Source organism: Otolemur garnettii, unplaced genomic scaffold (genome assembly GCF_000181295.1).
Source record: "Otolemur garnettii isolate 467f Iridium unplaced genomic scaffold, OtoGar3 scaffold00004, whole genome shotgun sequence".
Classification (NCBI taxonomy): domain Eukaryota; kingdom Metazoa; phylum Chordata; class Mammalia; order Primates; family Galagidae; genus Otolemur; species Otolemur garnettii.
The window spans coordinates 15508503-15528591 of record NW_003852399.1 but is presented as its reverse complement, the minus strand read 5'-3'; the positions used below and the strand labels follow the sequence as shown (position 1 = coordinate 15528591).

General features: G+C 34.8%; 1 protein-coding gene across 2 annotated transcripts in view; it reads right to left on the bottom strand.

The window, feature by feature from the left end:
* Nucleotides 1–20089, bottom strand: part of CSMD3 (CUB and Sushi multiple domains 3) — a 1080374-nt gene that overhangs the window by 831658 nt on the left and 228627 nt on the right. For both annotated transcript variants that reach the window (XM_003782396.2, XM_003782397.2), the window contains exon 4: nt 10203–10397. In XM_003782396.2, coding sequence (XP_003782444.1) covers nt 10203–10397 — 195 coding nt within the window. The remainder of the gene's footprint in view (nt 1–10202; nt 10398–20089) is intronic.

The window sequence follows — 20089 nt, the reverse complement described above, 5'->3', positions numbered from 1 at the left end:
TCACCAGCTCCTTAAAATTATAGATATTATTTATATATTTTAAATATTTAAATATTAATATATAATATATAAATATATAAATTTTATTGATATTTATATATTATATATATTATTTATATATACCACAGGTATTATTTATATATACATCCCACAAGTCACAAGCTCCTTAAAATTAGCAATAGCTATGTACCTCTTCGCCTTTACTGTTGATCAATAGATAACTTGTTAATAGTATATAAATATAAATAAAACTATGATGCTTTAATCTGGAAGTCTGTTGTTAAAATCTTCACTTCTTATTAAGATTTCAGCCATCATATTCTGTGTATTTAAAAGATGTCAGGATTGAATAATTAGGATAGCCAATATTTTTATTGAGGTACATTACTTCATAGTGCAATGATTTTCTAAATAGATGATTACATTGACAATGATCTCATGTCCATTGTTTAGAATCTTTTTTTTATGGCAGATGCAAAGATTAAGCCACAATGGTGATTTTAGACTGAGTCATGAGAAATGCAATCCTATAACAATATAATAAAAGCTAGACATTAATGTGTAAGTGACACTAAAAAGTAGCTATAAAGTCATGCTGAGTATAAAATATTGGAATTTGGTATAAAATCTATTGAATTTTCTGTATAAAATTTAGAAATATATAAAATAGCTTATATTGTAAGTTAAGCATCCATTGAATTATAAAATGTAAAAGAAAATTAAGATCATATTAACGTAGAAACCTTCTGCTCTTGGTTCTGTTTTCAGATGCATACCGTGCAGGCCAAATTCCAGATTTACAAATTAACCCAAGTATTTAAATTTTTAAAATATGCAAAATTGGATCAGAACTAAACCAAAGTTATGTTACGAAACATTCCTGATACCTGGCCAGTTCAGCGTATGTGATTTGATTACACTGATTCTATGAACACAGTCCTTTTAAATATCAAAGTGTCATTTACAGATCAGTGAAAAGATGGGATGCAGCCCTAGGAAGCTCATTCCCTTAGCTTATATTACTGATAAGAAAGAAGATGCAGAGTGTTACATTACGCTCTGCCTTGTTTATGATATGTTACTAAAGGAATTTCTCATTCTGTTAAGTTTGGTTTTTCGTCACATAATATTTTCTTTTCCTTTGTGAGACTGTGTCCTAATCACGTTTTCCAGATTTAAGTATTCAGATGAATAAAAGCCAAATTTAATGCTTATTCTAACAGGGATATAAGAATCTACCCCTGGTTTTGTATCATAACCTTGCTCTTGACTTCATTTTTCTCTCCTATTATTTTCCTTTAATATATTTCCCCTTATTTACACTTATGTTATTTTTCTATGTGAGTCATGTTTTATGCTTCATCAATGACTTTTGTAGAATTAGTTACTATTTAAATATTAATATGTAGTGAGCATTCTTAATATTGTAGCTTTGAATACTATGGAAACTAACAAATAGTAATAGTAAAAAAAATAGAAAATTGCTTTGGTTAAAAATATAAGAAATTAGTGCATAAAAGCAATAACATAAACTCTAGAAAAATACTTTTTCTCCAAGAATCCTTCAAGGTTTAAGGTATTTACAACCAGTTTTGCATGTCTCATAATTACATACTAAAAAAAAAAAAAAAACTTTATGTGCTTTCAGTCATTTAGGCAATTGGAAAAACCCAAGGAAAGTGAGTCTAGAAAGGCTTTATATTTTGAGCACATTGATCAGTAGACCAAACGTAGAATTAGATTTCATTCTTTATCACTAACTGTATGGAAGACCTTTCATCATGGTCAACCATGTGCATCCTTTATATAACTTCCAAATTAGAAGGGTCAATAAAACCACACAGGAGGGAAAGACCCCGAACAAAACTAGACAACGTCCTTCCCAAGTGACTCATATAAATATTTATATTACTGTGACTTCTTAGCAAAAACACAGAGAGCTTTTGACATAGTGTTAGTACCCTAAAATGTGTCACATGGCATTACTTAAGGGCTTTGGTGGCTACTATTCTCCTCCTTCCATTCACGTATCCTAAATTATTTTGCTTCATCCTTAGATAGTGTCTTTACAAAAAGCAACAGAATACCAGATGGCCATTGCTGTGGTTCACTGAGTTTATATCCTAGCAGGAAGTTAGATGATTGCTTTTCAAGGTTCTTATCATGCATTGAACAGTCTATTTCACCACAGGGGATTCTGATGCTGTCAATATATTTTTGGCTAACCATGCGCCATCAATTTTCCCCTTAAATCATGTGTCCACATAATCATATGATGCTTTGTGGCCATCAGGATAATTTTCTTTTTTGTGTGCATGGTGTGATATGCAAATTTGTGTTAAATTTCTTTATATTTATGAAGTTCTGCATTCATTTTTGGAAAAACAATTAAAATATTTGTGTAGCTTCTTCAAAAACAAACATCTTCTTAACAATCTGTAGATTGCATTTAGAAAATTTATTTTTAAAGTCGCCTTCATCAAAACAAGTAGACAAAAAATTCCCAATAAAAAAAAAAGTCTTCATAAAAACACATGGTTCAATGTTACACGGAATTGGCATAAACAATTAAGACTTAGTTGTCCTGAAAAGAGATGGACTTTTGACTTTCATTTTCAGAATATATTTTGTCATCATTTTTCTAGGAATTACATGGATAAAAATGAAAATTATTTCATTAAAGAAAAACGAAACAAATATACAGTGCATTCTTACAAAATATTGAAAAATATGCAGATAAGTCTTTTTATTGTGAAAATAAAATGGATTAGTTGAAAATAAGAATGATGGATAGAAGAATACACAACTTTTTTTTTTGGCCAGGGCTGGGTTTGAACCCACCACCTCTGGCATATGGGGCTGGCACCCTACTCCTTTGAGCCACAGGCACCACCCAGAACACAGAACTTTTAACAACAGACTAAACAAACAAAAATGTTTTGGTTATTAAATACATGATGGAAATAATATTCGATTGTAACTTTCAGAAAGGAGAAAGTAGATACCTTTCTCAAAGGAGGAAAATTTTTCCTAAATGCAAAGTGAGAAAAATAATGTGTGAGTTGAGTGTTAGGGATATTGCTGAGTGACCCTGCAGCAGAGCACAAGGTGATTCCAAGGTAAGATCAGGAGGCTTTGATTTTCTTCTGTAACCATAAGACAGACATGGAAGGGCAGTACATGTTGCTGAGACAAGAGCACTCCTCTATCATTTTACATGAAATTGGGGAACACACATTTGGGCAGTAACACAGATGGCCACCAATTAGATCATCTTTCAAACCCACAGCTCCCATATGCAAAACGTAGTCTAGGAGTTTCATATGACCCGAAGGTGTTTCATCATCATTATACAGCGGAATGTGGCTTAGGGATAGTGAGCTCTTAATCTATTGGCTCTATTATTCAACACAATTTCAAATTTGAGAAATTCCAGAAAATTATAACTCAAAAATGCTGTCACCCATGGGAAACATATATTTATTAAGGTCGTAAATTACTTGCTGAATCCAGCTTAATTTATTAGGTTAATGTGGGGCTTAAAGTTCTCCTTAATCCTATAACTATGAGGAAAATTATTCCCACTACCTGTATGGTCCCAGAATCTATATATATACAGGTTCTGATAGCATCAGTAAATGAATACATATATATCTACTGATAAGTAATTAAATATATATAATTTTCTGATGCTATCAGTTTTCAAATATCTCATATCTCTATGCTATTATAATAATCAAAAATACATATTCACAGATAAATATTAGCATGTTTGTCCTGTTAGGATCATGACTATGAGAGAAATAAAGCAGTAATTACTACTTGTTGAATGTTATAGGTTATTTTATATACATTCACGAATATAATACTGAACTTAATACTAAAAAGTAAGTAGGACTTTAATACTATAATACTATAAAGAAAAGTAGTACAAAATTATACACAGAAGGAAACTGGGGTCTGAAAAATTAAATATCTAGATTAAGTTTCTGTATATGTTCAATAGCAGAGATGTGTAGCGAACCAAGGAGGCTGCTGGTCCAGAGTCCTCTCTTTCAAGAGTTCTTTACTATCTAGTTTTTTTTTTCTTTAATTCTCCACTACATCAGAGCCCCAGACACATGTTTAACTGTCAGGAGGAGTATTTTAAGTACATATATAACAAATGTAATAGCTATTGCTGTAAGCACTCCAACACTCTTCCCTCCTCCATGGGCGCTCCCAGCCCATTCCCATGTCCCTTAGAGTCGAAGCATGGGGAAGTCCCAAGTTGCACAATCCCCCTCCCCACCCCAGGTCCAAGTGGATGAACAATGGTGGAAATCCACCAAGGCTGTATTAATCATGTTTACATAACTATAACCATTGTGATTTGAGATATATCCATTGTCAACCAAGGCTGTATTAATCATTGCTACATAACTGTAACTATTGCTGTATCCATGACTACCCAAGCTGTAACCCCCCCCCCAACCATCCACATTTCTCTTCTGTAGTATGCTTGCACAAAAATATATAAGACAACTTGCCCTCTCGTAGGCGGAACTGTCTCTCAAGACAGTCCCCTGCGCAGATTCAATAAATTTCTGATTGATTGCACTTAAGGGGGGTCCAACTCTGTATTTTCAGGTCTAAGAGTATTACACTATTACTTCTATAGGATTTTTAAAAATGTTTTATTTTTATATATTTACAACCAATTAGCAAGATTTGAGCACCTACAATATTCTAAGTCTTATATAAATATTTCAAAATATTATATCACTGAATCTAATTGCTTTAACTTTTGCAATATTCTTTGGTAAAGAAAAATAGTCCATTTTTGAGGTAAGAAACAACCTGCTCAGGAAGCATGTGGGGTAGGAGATCCTTTGACTCATAGATCTTGTACCCTTCAAGACTAGTCATGTGCCCTCTGTGCCACCATGCTGGATGCTATGAAACAATCTAGTCATCATTTTGTACAACTATGTACTTTTCAAAACAAGATTAGGGCACCCGAGAGAGTGTGATCAAGTATTGCTCTGACTATTGATTGAATAGGTTGCATTATCCAGGGAGTAATAAAGAAATAAATGACCTGTGACATTTGTAATTTTTTCCTTTCAGACTAACATCACTGGGGTTTTGTTGGCTTTGAGGTGACAAAATAAATCCTTTACCAAACCACTCACGTTAACTTGCTTGTTCTTTAAAAGGCATGCACCATATATTTCCCTCAGTATCCAAAGTAACTGTTCACGTTAAGAGACTAGATCTCTGTATCAAATACCAGGGCTAGTCAAAGCGAAACGTGCCTAAATAGTGTCGGTCTGATTTTCCCTTTCTTAGCTATTGTCTCTTATTGTTCAGCCCAATTTCACGCCTTAGTATTACAGCTTGATCGGGAAAATTGTTGATCAGAGTTTGTAGCATGAGAGGAGCATTACGTGGAGACAAAGCAAGCTGCTCTTCTTTCTCCATCGGTTGTTTTCTCTCCCACATCGTGGTCGATGGAAGGCAGGCTTCCATCCAGGAGGAAAACTTGGAAGATGTCGTTTGCTTTGTCAAAGCCAACAGCGCTCTCATTAGCCCCTTTCGTATCTTTACTGTCAAATATTTGGTTTAGGTCACTGAGCACGTTACTCTAGGACATCTACATCACTAACATCTGAGCCTTCTCCCCAAAGGATCTTACCTGTCACATCAAAGTCAGCTCTGCCAACATTTTACATCATTGCGTCCCTTCGTGGATCTGTGCTTTCACTGAACCCCATTATATGAATTTCAAGATCTTTAATTTTGTCTATAACTCAAATCATCGAGACAGCGTAAAGCCCCTGTTAAAATTTCTAAATCTAAAATTTATACATCCTCAATACGACCTTAAATTTTCTATGACTAACTCACTCCTTAAAATTTACTATGTTTTTTCTTCCATCAAACTGTTTAGTTGTTGTTGTTGTTTATTTTGGGGTACTCAGGTCTGTGTGTAACACTGTATATTTATGGTTCTCTTTTACAGACACTTGTATTAGCTTTCCATGAGGTACGTATATCAGGATGCCAGTCTGAATATAGAATATGAATTTTTGAATATTTAATCTAGGAATAGCATACCCATTTCACCTGGTCTACCAACAGCTCCTAATTAATAAGGAGTGCTGTGAGCGTTGGGGTAAGGAGGACTCTGAGGCAATATCAAAGGTCAGTAGGAGAAAATATCATAACAGTATCTGTCCAAGGAGAGGCTGCAGGTGACACACATGCTCCAGGTATTTTCATTCCAGTCTCAAAGCATAGGAATTACGCTTTACTCTTCATATTTCTTGTCCCAGCACCTAGTTGTTCTTTACAGATCCTGGCAGATGGTGTTGATAAAATTCATCCTGCTTCTGAACAAACACAAAAACTCTTACACTATACCCTCTGGACTGATGTGGCAGTCTTTCTTTTTTTAAATTAAACTATGATTGTTAGGAAGCATCAAAAAGAACTCTCTAAAAGCAAAGCTTTCATCCAGGAAAGACTCTTTGTAAACTCAGGGGGAAGCAATAAGCAGATCATTACAAAGTTATCAGCCCCCTGCGAAGTTATAAATTAAAGAATCAGTGTGGCATCGAGTGGCAAAAAGCAGAGGAGGGAAGGCATGGACTGAGCAGTCTCCCACCTTTTCTTCTGAACTAAAGGACAACGCCACACAATGAAAACACACGAGTCTTCTATTCTTTAAGATTTAATGAACCATTGGTTGGGGGGGATGAATTGCCCCTTAGAAAATTAGATCATGCGCTCTGTGAAGTATGACTTATACTCCACCCTTAGCCAGTGAATATTAGTAACACATGAGAACTACTTTTGAGTGAGGAAAGGAAAATTTGTACTTTCTACATGAATTATTGCCTCATTCAAAATGTTCTTGCTCCATATAATTTATATTTTTAGCAATCCTCTGTGAAATCTTTTCTTAAAGCATTGTCCCTAGCTGAACTTTCTTCCACTCAATGAGATGTATTCATACCTCTCAAGATTCCTAGCATACGCTACAGATTCTGCAATTAAAGCAGTTATCATACATTATTTTTAATCTTTAGCTATCGCATATCGAGTGAGAACAGGCAAGGTTTGTTTTTCTGTGCTTCTCAGTACTCGATCACATTATGACCTGCCACACTGGACCACAGGTTCTCAAAGGAAAAAACTGTTTGTTAATCAATCTTTTGATCCTCCACACGGGAATAATACTTTGTACAGAGAAGGCCCTTATAAGTACATTAGAATGAGTGAATTTATGCATTAGTATTAATTACTGCTAAGGAGGTAAAAAACAAAATACATGAGCTTGGCAGACAGAAGGTAGGCAGGCAGCATTTACAGAAACAGTGGGTATCATTTTCTTTGATAGATCAAAAAACTTATAGAAGTTTAGAGTGGAACTTGAAGAAAATAAGACTGCAGGGACTGGGGAGGAGGAGGGAAGTCAGGTGTATATTCTGACGGCAGAATTTAACCTTGAAACAAAAACAGCAATAGCAAAAGAACCATAGAAGGTCTGTTTTAGGACTAGATTTGGATAGAAGGATACGGTATATTATCCGATTCAAATTAGTCTTTGTTGACTGTATATCCTTCCTTAAGGGAGAAGATGGTGACATGTACTGAGGAACGGGATGATAGAACAGAAGCAATTACTCAGTTTGTACCTGACATTAACCTCTAGCAGTGTTGTGATTTTTGTATTTCTGCCTATTCCTCTGGCTAAAGAAATAGTTTCTGAAATAATTCCATTTCTGCTCAAACACTCTAGTTAGTAATAGAAAGAATCAGTATTTAGAATAAGGCCTTTCTGATAACAAAGGTTATCATTTGAATTGAGAAGGAAAAGGAGGCCCACAACCGAGATTAATTTTCACCTAGCGTAGAGGAATATCTCATCGCAGTCCCTTCAAAATGCTTCTTGGTTGTTAAGTATACCAAGTCCTTTTAAAATTCTTGGTTTTTAACAATTTTAACAAGTCTTTTTAACTTAGGGAATTTTATGTAAAAATGACTATATCTTCAGGCTGATTTATATAAAATATTGCACTTCTCTTTATAAAAATGCTTCTAAAGGAGAGACGCAAGTTATTTTGGTGAAGTGTCAAAATGGTAACAAGCTCAGGGGTCAGAATCCGGGGGACGTTTTCAACCTGGCTTCCCTACGATACCACATTTACTCTTGGGACACATTTCTTCATCATATTGTCACACTTGTGCACATCTTGTGAGCAGAGGTTATGACTGTCTTTCTATTCTGTGTACCACAATATCTTTTCAAAGATATTTATATAGAAGACAGCTTAGGCTAGGTGCAGTGGTTCATTTCTGTAATCCCAATGCTTTGGGAGGCTGAGACAGGAGGATAGCTTGAGGACAAGAGTTTGAGATCAGACTAGGCAGCATAGCATGACCTAATTTCTCCAAAAAGTAAAAACAAAGACAAAAATAAATATTTATCTGGGCTTGCACTGGACTCCTAGATACCGGCACGAATATTGCCTGAGCCCAGGAAGTGGAATTGCAGTGTGCTATGATGATGCCACTGCACCCCAGTCTGGGAAACAGAGTGAGGCAATATCCTCCCTATTCCCTGAAAAGGAAAAGATAATATCCTAGAATAATAGTGTCTTCCACTCAAGTGAAGGCCAAGTTTACTTACTGCCCTGGGAGACAGACATAGTCGTTCTTATGGAAAAAACTACAGGCATGCTTATTGCCCATTATAAAGATACAGGTTCCTAAGCTACTGGTTCTTTTTAATACTACTTAGTATGTATCCAGGAATCTCACCCTAGTCATGTCATTCTATGAGAATTAGGGTTTCTGAAACAGGCACAAATCCTGATACTCTGTCTCCTGGTACTGCTGTGAGTAGTTAGAAACACTCATCATTCCTGACATAAGAGGGTTTTTTTTTTTTTTCCCCTTAATTACCATCTATGAAACTGTGGCAGAGAAACCTCAGCCTCTTCATTTTTCTTGATGCCTAATAGTTGAGTAACCTTGAGCCATTATTTTTAAACATCTGAGCTTTATTTTCCTATTACTGTGAAATTTACAATAAGAATTTTACAAAATTCCTAACACATGTTTAGTGCTCAAATCAATGCTAGCTGATAGCAGAAGTCTGCAATCATAGCAGCAACAGCGCTGTGGGAGCACTAGTGGCAGTGATAGGAGGAGAAGCACCAGCAGCCAAGGACTCTAACTTACAATCCTTTTGAAAGGATGTGAACAGGGAGCAGACCCTTTAGAGAGGGCGGGGTATGGGCTCTCTTATTTCATCCTCACAACAAATGGAATAGGTGCTTTTTTATTTTCTCATTCAATTGTAAAATGAGATAAATGAAGCTCAAATTGTTGAACTAATAATATGCCTGCGGTAACTCATATGGTGACTGGCAAAGCTAGGATAAGAGGCTGGGTTTGATTTCCCTGGCTTCTACCTCGGGTATTAGCAGCCACATGTTTGGGAGGAAGCGACACAATAATTTAGATAGGAAGTTGGAGTCTCCCACATCCTATTCATAGATGAATTACGGAAAGATGCATCCAAAGATAAAGGAGTTGTGTTGTATCTCATTTATTTTTTGTTTATTATAAAAGAGAGCCCAGAGGAATAACAATGTTGGTCTTCAGAATTTCTGTAGATAAGATCCATCTATGTATTTAGCAAATGTTGAATCTGTTCAATTTTCTAGCCTCTGTACCGCAAACCTTTCCCATATTATGATATTATTTATTGTCCTAATAATACAAAATAGTCTTACAGTACTAATAATAAATAATGGCATTAACTTCACAAATGTCCATGCTATCAGAAGTATTTTACAAAGTTAATTATTCTGTCATTATTTAAAAAAAATAATGATTTCAAAAGCCTAATTAGATTTCTAAACATCAACTCCAGATGTTTTCTTATATGAATATGTATATATAAATATACCATGTATTCATAAATATGTATATAAATATAGACATATAGATCTCTGCATTTCACAAATAACCTTATATGTTTGCAGGTATTATTTTTCTGTATTGTCACATATGATATATAGTCATGTGTGTGCATTATAGACATATATGAGAACTCTTATTTTTTAAATGTTTTCATTGTTTCAAACAAATATTCAAACAGAATAATATATATATATATATATATATTTTTTTTTTTTTTTTCTTACCTCTACAAATAGGAACAGGAAAATCCCATGAGGCTGTATTAACTGAATTGGCTATGCAGGTGAGTTGAGGGTGGCCGTCAAGTATGTATCCAGTTACACAGCTGTAGCGGATCTTGTCCCCAACGTCGAACCTGGCACCATATAATACACCTTTGGGTGGAACCCCTGGGTTTCCACAGGAGCTGCTCTGCAATTCTATAGAAGAAGAAAAGGAGAATTTACAATTATTTTAATACATGTTTTTGTCTTTGAGAGTCATAAAATTATATGTAGGTGCAGATATCCTTATTTTTTTTTTTTTTTTTTTGAAACAGAGCCTCAAACTATCCCCCTGGGTAGAGTGCCATAGCATCACGCTCACAGCAACCTCCAACTCCTGGGCTCAAGCGAGTCTCCTGCCTCAGCCTCCCAAGTAGCTGGGACCACAGGCGCCCACCACAATGCCTGGCCATTTTTTGGTTGCAGCCATTGTTGTTTGGCAGGCCCAGGCTGGGGATTCGAACCCGCCACCTTAGGTGTATGTGGCTGGCGCCTTAGCCGCTTGAGCCACAGGCGCCGAGCTGATATCCTTATTTCTTTGGGGAAGAGTCACAAAAATACACTCACTCCAAACCCATGTAACAGTGAAATAAGAGAAAGAAATTAAATTTTACAATTTGTGCTAGAAAACTTAATTATAGGTATTTCATATAAGTTTCATAGTAAGCTTTGAAGTTAATATCACTCATATCTTACAGATAATAAAACTGAGTTTCATATTTCTTATGTGGCTTCTTCAAAGTTACATTCTAATAACAAAGTATATTCATTTTCATTAATATGATCCAGCACTTTAATGCTTCTACTTAACCTTAAACCGCAAACATTCATCTAGTAAAATACTCATTTAGGGTGGAAACTTTTTTTCATTCAAATGAAAAAAATAGAGAGCAGCAGAAATGGAGGAGTTTTTGAGGTTAGAGAGATTGAGCTATAATTATTATTCACTTTGAATCTTTAATAGGAAATATAAAAATAACCTGAGCTCTACAGTTGTGACATTTTAATTAGGATATTATGCAAAATATATAGAAAATGATTGATACATCAGAATATTTTACCTATTACCCTGTTATTCAATTAGTTGATATATAAAGGTAAACAAGCATACTATAACCTAAGAGATTTTATATAATAATATTCAATTTGGGCTCAGTGCCCAGAGCTCAGTGGTTAGGGCACCAGCCACATGCACTGGGGCTGGCAGGTTCAAACCCCCAAAATTAAAAAGATCTAATTTTACTTCAAATGAAAAAATATATATAAATAGCAGAATTTTCAGAATAAAGAGATTAAGGATAAATTACTGTCCTCGTTGTTTTCTTAATTTTCTATTACTATTATGTTATACTGCATTTATATTATGAATAATAAATGAAAACACAAACAGTAATACATTAATGACATAATAAATATTCAAATAGGAATAAGGTCTACAGTTTAGTTAATAGTATTGTAAAACTGTTAATTTCTTAGTTCTGACAATTTTACTGTGGTTACCTAAGTAGTTATATTAAGGTAAGCTAATTATGTGTATAGAACTACTGTTTTTACAAAATAAAATACAAAATAATCTATAGTGCAGAATAAAATATGCTCCCATTTTGCCTTGATATTTATAGGATTTGTGCATTTAATAAGTTACATACAGTATTATTCAGTTAAAACAATTATAAACCACTGTCATGTTAAATACTACCAATATTAAGTAAAAAAGTCAAAATAGGAAAAATGTATCATAATATACATATAGTTTCAGATTTTCAAAAACAAGGGGCACTTATGCATAAGAATTATGTATACAGAGATGAAATGTTGAGTTTTTCTATAATTGGATTAGAGTAATCTTTGGAATTTCTTTCTAAATTGACATTAGTTTTGCTGTATGAACTTTCTAATACAAGTAAATATATTACAGATTAATTTAAAATATGATGTCAATTTAGTAGAGAAAAAATGTATTGAGGACAGGACAATCATATTTGTAAAATATTTGTAAAAATTTATAAAATATTTTAAATGGCAATAATGAAGGTATCTTGCTAATATTTAACTCTATTATTTCTCTAAGACATAAGCTGACTGAACTTTAAGCAAAACAATATAAGTTTATTGTGAATTTTGAACTAGTTTTAAAGAAGTGCTTGGATTGAACAGTAGTCTCATGAAACACCTAATTTTTGAAAAATTAATAGATGATATATTTGCTGCAAGAAATAGTTAGGTTAATAAGTTTTGGTAAAGTGAATAAGAACTCAATTCCCTGAATATAGTAATAACAAAGGAAACACTTGTAATGAAACGATAGCCTTGGCCTTAGAATCAATCTATTACTTTCCCTTCCATCCTCCAAAAAATAATTAAGGTCAGGACTTCAATTATCATACAGTTATATATCTAGGAGAAAAGTAGTTTCCAAATTATTTCACAGGAAGCAGTAAGGTGAGGGAAAACATAAGAATGAAAAGAAGTCTCTAAATATGATCGGTTTTATTCACATTTAACTTTGCTTTAAATGGACAAATAAAGATTACTCAGAACTAAATAGCTAAAGCAAAAATGGAAAACCCATCAGGTATAACAGTGAATGAATAATAACATAGGATTCTTTTTTTTTTTTGAGACAGAGACTCACTATGTAGTGATTCTCTTGCCTCAGCCTCCCAAGTAGCTGGGATTAGAGGCACACACCACAGCACCTGGCTATTTTTTGTTGTAGTTGTCGTTGTTCAGCAGGCCCGGGCTGGGCTCAAACCCACCAGCCTGGGTGCATGTGTCCAGGACCCTAACCACTAAGCTGTGGGCACCAAGCCATTGAATTGATTCTTAAGAGATTATCTAATCTTCTGCCTGTGGCTCAAATATATTTCATCTATATACTGATAACAATGTTGGTCATTTGAAGATAAAACTCAAAGAATATAATTTTAAAACATACCTTGTCCTCCTCGCGAACCAGTGTGAGGAAGGATAAATAACCTGAGTGAAAACAGTGGGACATGAAGAAGAGGGACAAGAGGGACGCAAAACACAGATGACAATAGAGCCAGGACAGAGTCGGGAGGTCTGTCGGAAGGCAGCCAGGCCTGAACAAGGGACGTGGGGAAGTGGCTTTATTTATAAAGGATCGTTCAGAAGGTAAATCTTAACACCTGGGGCAAGGATTAACATTAAAGAGGAAAAGCTGTGACAAGGAACGTATGTAGGGGCTACGCGACTTCTGGCAGGTGAAAAGAATGTTAATCTAGGAGGAGAGGCGGCTTGGAGGGTGGGGGTCCTTCCCCCAATGCTTCCCCAGACTGTGAGGGGCTGTAGCAGACCACACCCAACCATATTCAATAAGTAAAATATAAACCGATAATTCATATATATCTAAGTGTTTATCATAGGTAATGATTTTGCTTAAAAATATGAAAATAGAGATTTAAACAATAAAATGAAAAATTTTTGTGTAATTCATCAGAGGCACAAGCAAAATAGTCATATTGTACTTGTCACCTCACTGTTTGTGTGGAGCAAATAATTACATGTACAAACAGCGTCCTTTCGCCTCTTCTCTCTTTTATCCTCTTTCACCAGCAGATGACATGGAAACATTGATCAAAAAGTTTGAGTCAATTAAAACAATTGTAGAACTGGATTAATTGTCATCTGATAGCTGATAAACCGGGAATTAAAATAAGATGGGAGTGGGAGAGGTAGTACTTTAAAACTTTTAAATCATTTTTACCTGATTGTTGGCTGAGCACAGATTGAGTTTAAAAATGCAAACATGAATTTAAAATAACTATTCTGTGCTGCAGCCTTTCAACTTCTAATCTTGGAATTGATGCCAGGAGATCAGACTTGCAAGTAAAACAAATATTAAGAGTTGGCAATCTTGTTAAATTGAGAAGATCATTGGAAAACAAGTCTCTGAAGAGGTCAGAGGTCCTACAACAGTGGTTCCCACCCTTCCTAATGCCATGGCCCTTTAATACAGTACCTGTGGGTAACGACCCACAGGTTGAGAACGGCTGCCCTATATGTTAAGTATATTGCTTTATCCATCACAGATGATTCAGTCAATTTAAAGTTCATGTGTTTTTGGATGGAAAATGTATATTTCATTTAACCTCTCTTCTCACAGGTATTGAAATTATCAGCAAATATGAAAGCATTTTGGCAATACAAACCATTCTACAGTATAAAGGATAAATTTTTGACACATCAATATAATTCCTTAGATAATATTCAAGATAAATTTTTAAAAATCCCACTGTGTTATTTAAGGTAGAGTTTAGGGACTACGTCAGTTAAATGAAGATACAAAATAAATTATATGATAAAGGACACAATACTTTAACCATCAGGAGCTTTGAAGGGTTACCATTAACATTGCTCTGTGATGTGCACCAATTAGCAAAATATCACTTCTCTTGCTTTCTCAGGTTACAATACTGATACTCAACCTTCATTATTGAGTATCAGCTTTGACTCCTAGGCTGTTCAATAGACATTGCGCATTCATTTTTCCTTTTTAACTCAACAAATACCTAACATCATATATTGTTTCCTCCATTGTATAGAAAGGAATCTTAGTCTTGGGTAGATTAAATAACTAATAGATACATGGTTCGTGCCTAGATTTTCTAACTTAAATGCCTTAGACCATTTTGTAATAATAAATTGTTAATTAGGGAAAGAAGGTATGCATTCCACAAGTATATTTTAAGAATCTCTCATCAGCAATGTTCGGGGCACAAAATCTTGCAGAAGACAGACATGATCCTGCCTTCACAGATTTATAACTTGGAGGTAACCACAAATAATAAGTAAGTGATTGCATATTAACTATATTGTGTCCAAGAGCATAAAGGAAGCATTTATTTTGTAATGAAAGCATATAATGGAGAAAACTTAGTCTTGAATAAAAGGAGGTCTGGAAATGACTCCTCTGTGAAGTAAGGCTTAAATTGTGATCTGAAGTAGGGTAAAAAAATTAGCTTGATTTTTTTTTAAGGAACTATTAAACTAGTATATTCAAAATAGAAAAGCATAAGGGTCAAAGTACTATAGTAGTTATTAGGTTTGACAATACTGTGAAGACAGGTTTTATGGATGTGTTGGGGTGGAAACTAAATTGGAAAAATATATTCCAAAAGGACTGTGTAGCAGCCCATATAGCCTATGGCTAGAAGGAGTGAGAGTTTTAAGAAATACCTGTATAGCTCAGATTCTCTCTCTCTCTCTCTCACCCTCTCTCTCTCCCTCTCCCTCTCTCTCCAGGTAAAGTAGATAGCCCTCCGGCACCTAAGAGACCTGAGCAAGGTAACTTAGCAGTCGGTGTCCAGAACATACCTAAGCCAGGCCTGAGACCTGATCAGTCCCGGGCCCTGACAGGACTGATCATAGATAGTTCATGTAGTGACTATATATCCTTTTAATAGACTCATGGATATAAAGGGGGACTATAACCTTTATTAAATGTTTGGTGGTAGGGTGCAATAAGCCCTTCAGAAGGGAATACTTGTTAGTAAATAATTGAAATTCATTCTAAATGTACATGGGAGCAGAGATTTTCACAAGCACACATGATATACACTGTACTAATTTAGCACTGATTCATATGTTCAAAAAATCATCAAAGTTAACTTGTAAAAAATAATTGTAGTCAAAATGACGAATGCATATTATTTTAATATGTGAATACCAACTTTTTAAAGCTATTGATATTATTACATAAAACAGTATGTGTAAGCCATTTATATTCTGCTCAGGCACTCAGTATGTGCCAAATATTGTTATCTCAGTAACTTGCAACTTTATAATTATTATAATCAATTTTGCACTTGAGTCATCAAAAGTAGGTATGTTTGATCTACCATAGGAAGGGTCATAGGTACCATATCTTCATGAAGGCTAATTAACTATGTTGGATCATTCTCTATGTGTTTAAAATTAATAAAAAATAGAAATTCAGTCAAGGATAAAATTTGATTACTCTTCTTTAAGTCTTAGAGGAAATTCAAGGTCTAACCTTAACTTTTGATAGAAAATTTATAACCAAATTAACAAAATATTACTATAGGTGTCATTGTTCATTCATATTACACCTGTTGATTGAATCATATATTAAGCACATCCCAAGCAAAGTGATTATCAGAAGGTGTCTTTGATGACCTGCTAACTAAAAAAAAGAAATCTAGATAATTTTTAAAAAGAAGAAAAAAAGTTTAAAATACAGTTTAAATTTTGAAAGACAGTATTTGGAAAGGACCACGAAGAAAAGAGATTTTGTCATGGTTTCCTTGGAAAACTTAAACTACAACTCTTACCAAGTATTTTAGAAAACCAAGAGTAACTTATACTAGTAAACATATTAAAACAACCACAGCTCTAAAAAACAAATCCCCAGTTTGGAGGAGTACACAGGTAGTTGGAAAAGACAAATGTTGAGTAAATTATCTGAAAAATAAACCTGACCCTGAAAATTGGAATGAAGAATCAAAATAAAATAAAATAAAATAAAGGATAACAGATACCGCGACTACAGAATTGCATAATTATTCAGTCAAATAGATGAAGCATGATCCTGCTGAGATCAATTAACAATGCTTTAAAACATTCAAAAATTATGTCTACTAAAGGAAGTAAAATCAAGTTGTTTGTATTTCTCACAGAAAATTAATCTCAAGGTTTTATTTCCCAGATGGTTAAAAATCACTTAGGACTGCATAGCATCGGGCTGAAGGGAAGTGTCTTGCACCTAGTACGTACCACCTCTTGCCCTGAGACTGCAAAGCACTTAACGAACTAATACATTTTCAAACTTTTTTAATGGCATAAAATGTTCTTCGTTACAATTACGAATCATTTTATTCACATGGGACATAGAGGGTGTAGTTTGAGAACTCACTTGGGGCCTTTAGTTTAAGCAAACATTTGGTGAGTATTTCGAATCACTTATCACATCTTTCATTTCCTCATGGACTTTTTTTTCAGTACACAGAGGAGAGTGACATGTACTTTCACACACTTGCTTCCTGACCAGACTGTAAGCATTTGGAGAAGAGGAGGCTTCAAGTCATCTTTGTTTATCAAAAATTTAGTACACTGTGTTGCTGACAAGCAAGAAAAGAATTGAGTAAATCTAATTATATGTTTAATAGAAAAATAGGAAAGTTGATCATCATGCTTAAAAGTAAATGCTTAGCAACAAAATTACAGTGTGGAGCCTGCAGTGTGTAACAGAGAGATGGGTATATGGTAAATTGAACTTGTGTCATCATAGACACTAGATCATATTGGCAGCATATAATCATGTATGGGTCAAATTTCATAGTTATGCCCTTCAAATCTGTTTTACTATGAAAATGCGTTCATTTCTAAAAGTTATTTCCTCTCTCTGAGCGTAATTCCTAAGCTGCTGGTGATGCCACAGACCTCCCTGGGATATGAGAGATGAGCAAACACGAGGCAACATTCGCCATTTCAAAAGTCATCCTGAAATTTCAGAAAGGACTGCTATCGCTAACCAGAAGAACAAAAGCCCATTATTGGCTATTATTACTTTATCTTAATTAAAAAGGAATAAATTATTGACTGCTGGAAAGGAAATGAGAGCAAAAGGGTACTTTCTTGGCTAGGTTGCCTGGAGGGAAAAAGATTACTAGATGGATTTAACAGGGGAAATGAACATTGATTGAAATATATTTCAGGCAGTAGGAGAAAAGTCTGTTGTCATAAATCTTTTTATTCTTAAAATAAATCTTGAGGTAGCCTAGGCTGGATATATTTCCAAGGGAAGGAAGGGATGTATGAAGCGGTGGAAGAGTGAGGGTAAAGCAAACCACGTAAACATTTATGCTATTTAGGGAATAACGTTATGTTTTGATATCGTGGGTATAGATAGGACCCACTGGCACCACAGAGAAGCATTTGGGAGTCAGAACAAGATGAATACTCTAAGACAAGGTAGAAAATACACTACACAGCATACAAGGACTAGCTGTTACGTATTTTTATCTGTAAATAAGAGGTGATTAATGTTGTTTTCCAAGTACAAATATCTGTGCCCATTTTGGCAACATAAACTTTAACACCTAAAATGAGTTTATGAAAACAATATGATATTTTTTGTCTTGTAATCTAGCTACAAATGTATTGAGATGGTTGAGCGAAAGGTCAAGAAAGATTTGAAAAAAGGTTAAGAATATTAGAAACTAACTATATTCTTATAGCTGCCAGAATATTATCAAACCAAAAAATAAAAATATAGAAAAGAGGCATCTTAGCGGCCATACTCACTTTAACTCCTGAACACGGACTAATGTTGCATCTGGTATGGGGTAGAATTTGATAGCTTGATTCAGTACAAAAGAAAAATATGAATAGATTCTTTTCTCCTAGCGACAGAATTGGGACGAGTATTTGTATTAAGACTTTTGGATAAAAGTAATTTAATTCTGTGAAAAGATGTGTTAAGCTGATCATGGATAGTTTACTGGATTACGTATTCATCAAATATGATGACTGAGAAATGCCACTGTATTTTAGCAATTAATCCATCATCAAATAATTATCGAAGCCTTACGCAGAAATGTCAAAGGGCTATGAAAATATGAATCCATTCCTATCTTGTTGAAACTTCTCACTCACTTAGAAAGATGAGACTTACATAGTAATGACCTTCTAGAAATTAAAAGATAAAGTTGATTCCATGAGCTGAACACTTAAAACATGTTTACTATTACTGTAGAACCTCCCTTCATTGACCATCTTCATAAACTGACCCAATTTTCATAGAGACACACCACATGTACGTATCAGTATAGTAGGCTTAATTGCTTATGTCAACCATCTCTGTATATTGACCAGTAGAACTTACAAACGTTCTACTCACACAAAAGAAAGATTTCTGTATGCGAAGAGATAAGTAAGGTTCTAGTCGGAGAGGTGCCAAAGGAAGAGTCAAATGAATCATTTGCCTAAGAGCCACAGAGAGGAGTGTGCAAGATGAAGTCAAAGGCAATGTGCAGAACAGGCTGGATAGACTAGAGCACCATATCCATGAGGAAACACAGAATGACACAGCAGGAAAGAATATTAGGGTTGCACTTTGGAGACACTTGAAATTACTATTTTAGGGTCAGTGCTGAACTGTTGCTGCTGCTGCTATTACTGCCAACAACAAAAACAATATAAAACAAAATTCTTAAGGAATAGGCACAAATAAGATAGCAGTTATTTCTTTTGATGTGACTCTCTAATTGCTCTGGTCTAGGCAGGATTGGACTGTGCTCTCAGGTCATTAGAGACTCAAGCCTTTTTTCCATCTTGACACTCTATCATCCCCTAGGGATTATCTCTATCTGCAAGGTAGAGCTAGGTAGGTGAAATATCAAATTCTAGGCTACTGGGTGTTTAATGAGGGAATGCCAGGCAAAAGAAACCATCTCTCCTTCTGTTCGCTGCTGACAAAATCCTGTCTCATTGCTACATTTGCTTACATTCTAAGTTTTCTGGGGGATGACAGAGAAGTTTTGTTTTGTTTTTGTTTTATCGTCAAGGCCAGCTATAGATCCTTATGGATCAGAGGAAGTAGATGGAGTAGGAAATGTATGGTCACAATAAATAACCCAAAGAAAGGGGAATATTTCATGGTCAAATGTCATGGAAATGAATGGATCCTATGGGACAGGCATTATGAAGAGATTCCTGTCCTCGAGGACCTTGGTCCTATTCTCTAGGAGGTGCTCCTTTGTCCTGTGTTCTCTGTCATCACTTGCCATGTGGTGCTGGAGAGTAAACTATCTTTGGGATAGAGCATGCTGATAGCATACATCAGCTAATGTAAGTTAGGTGCT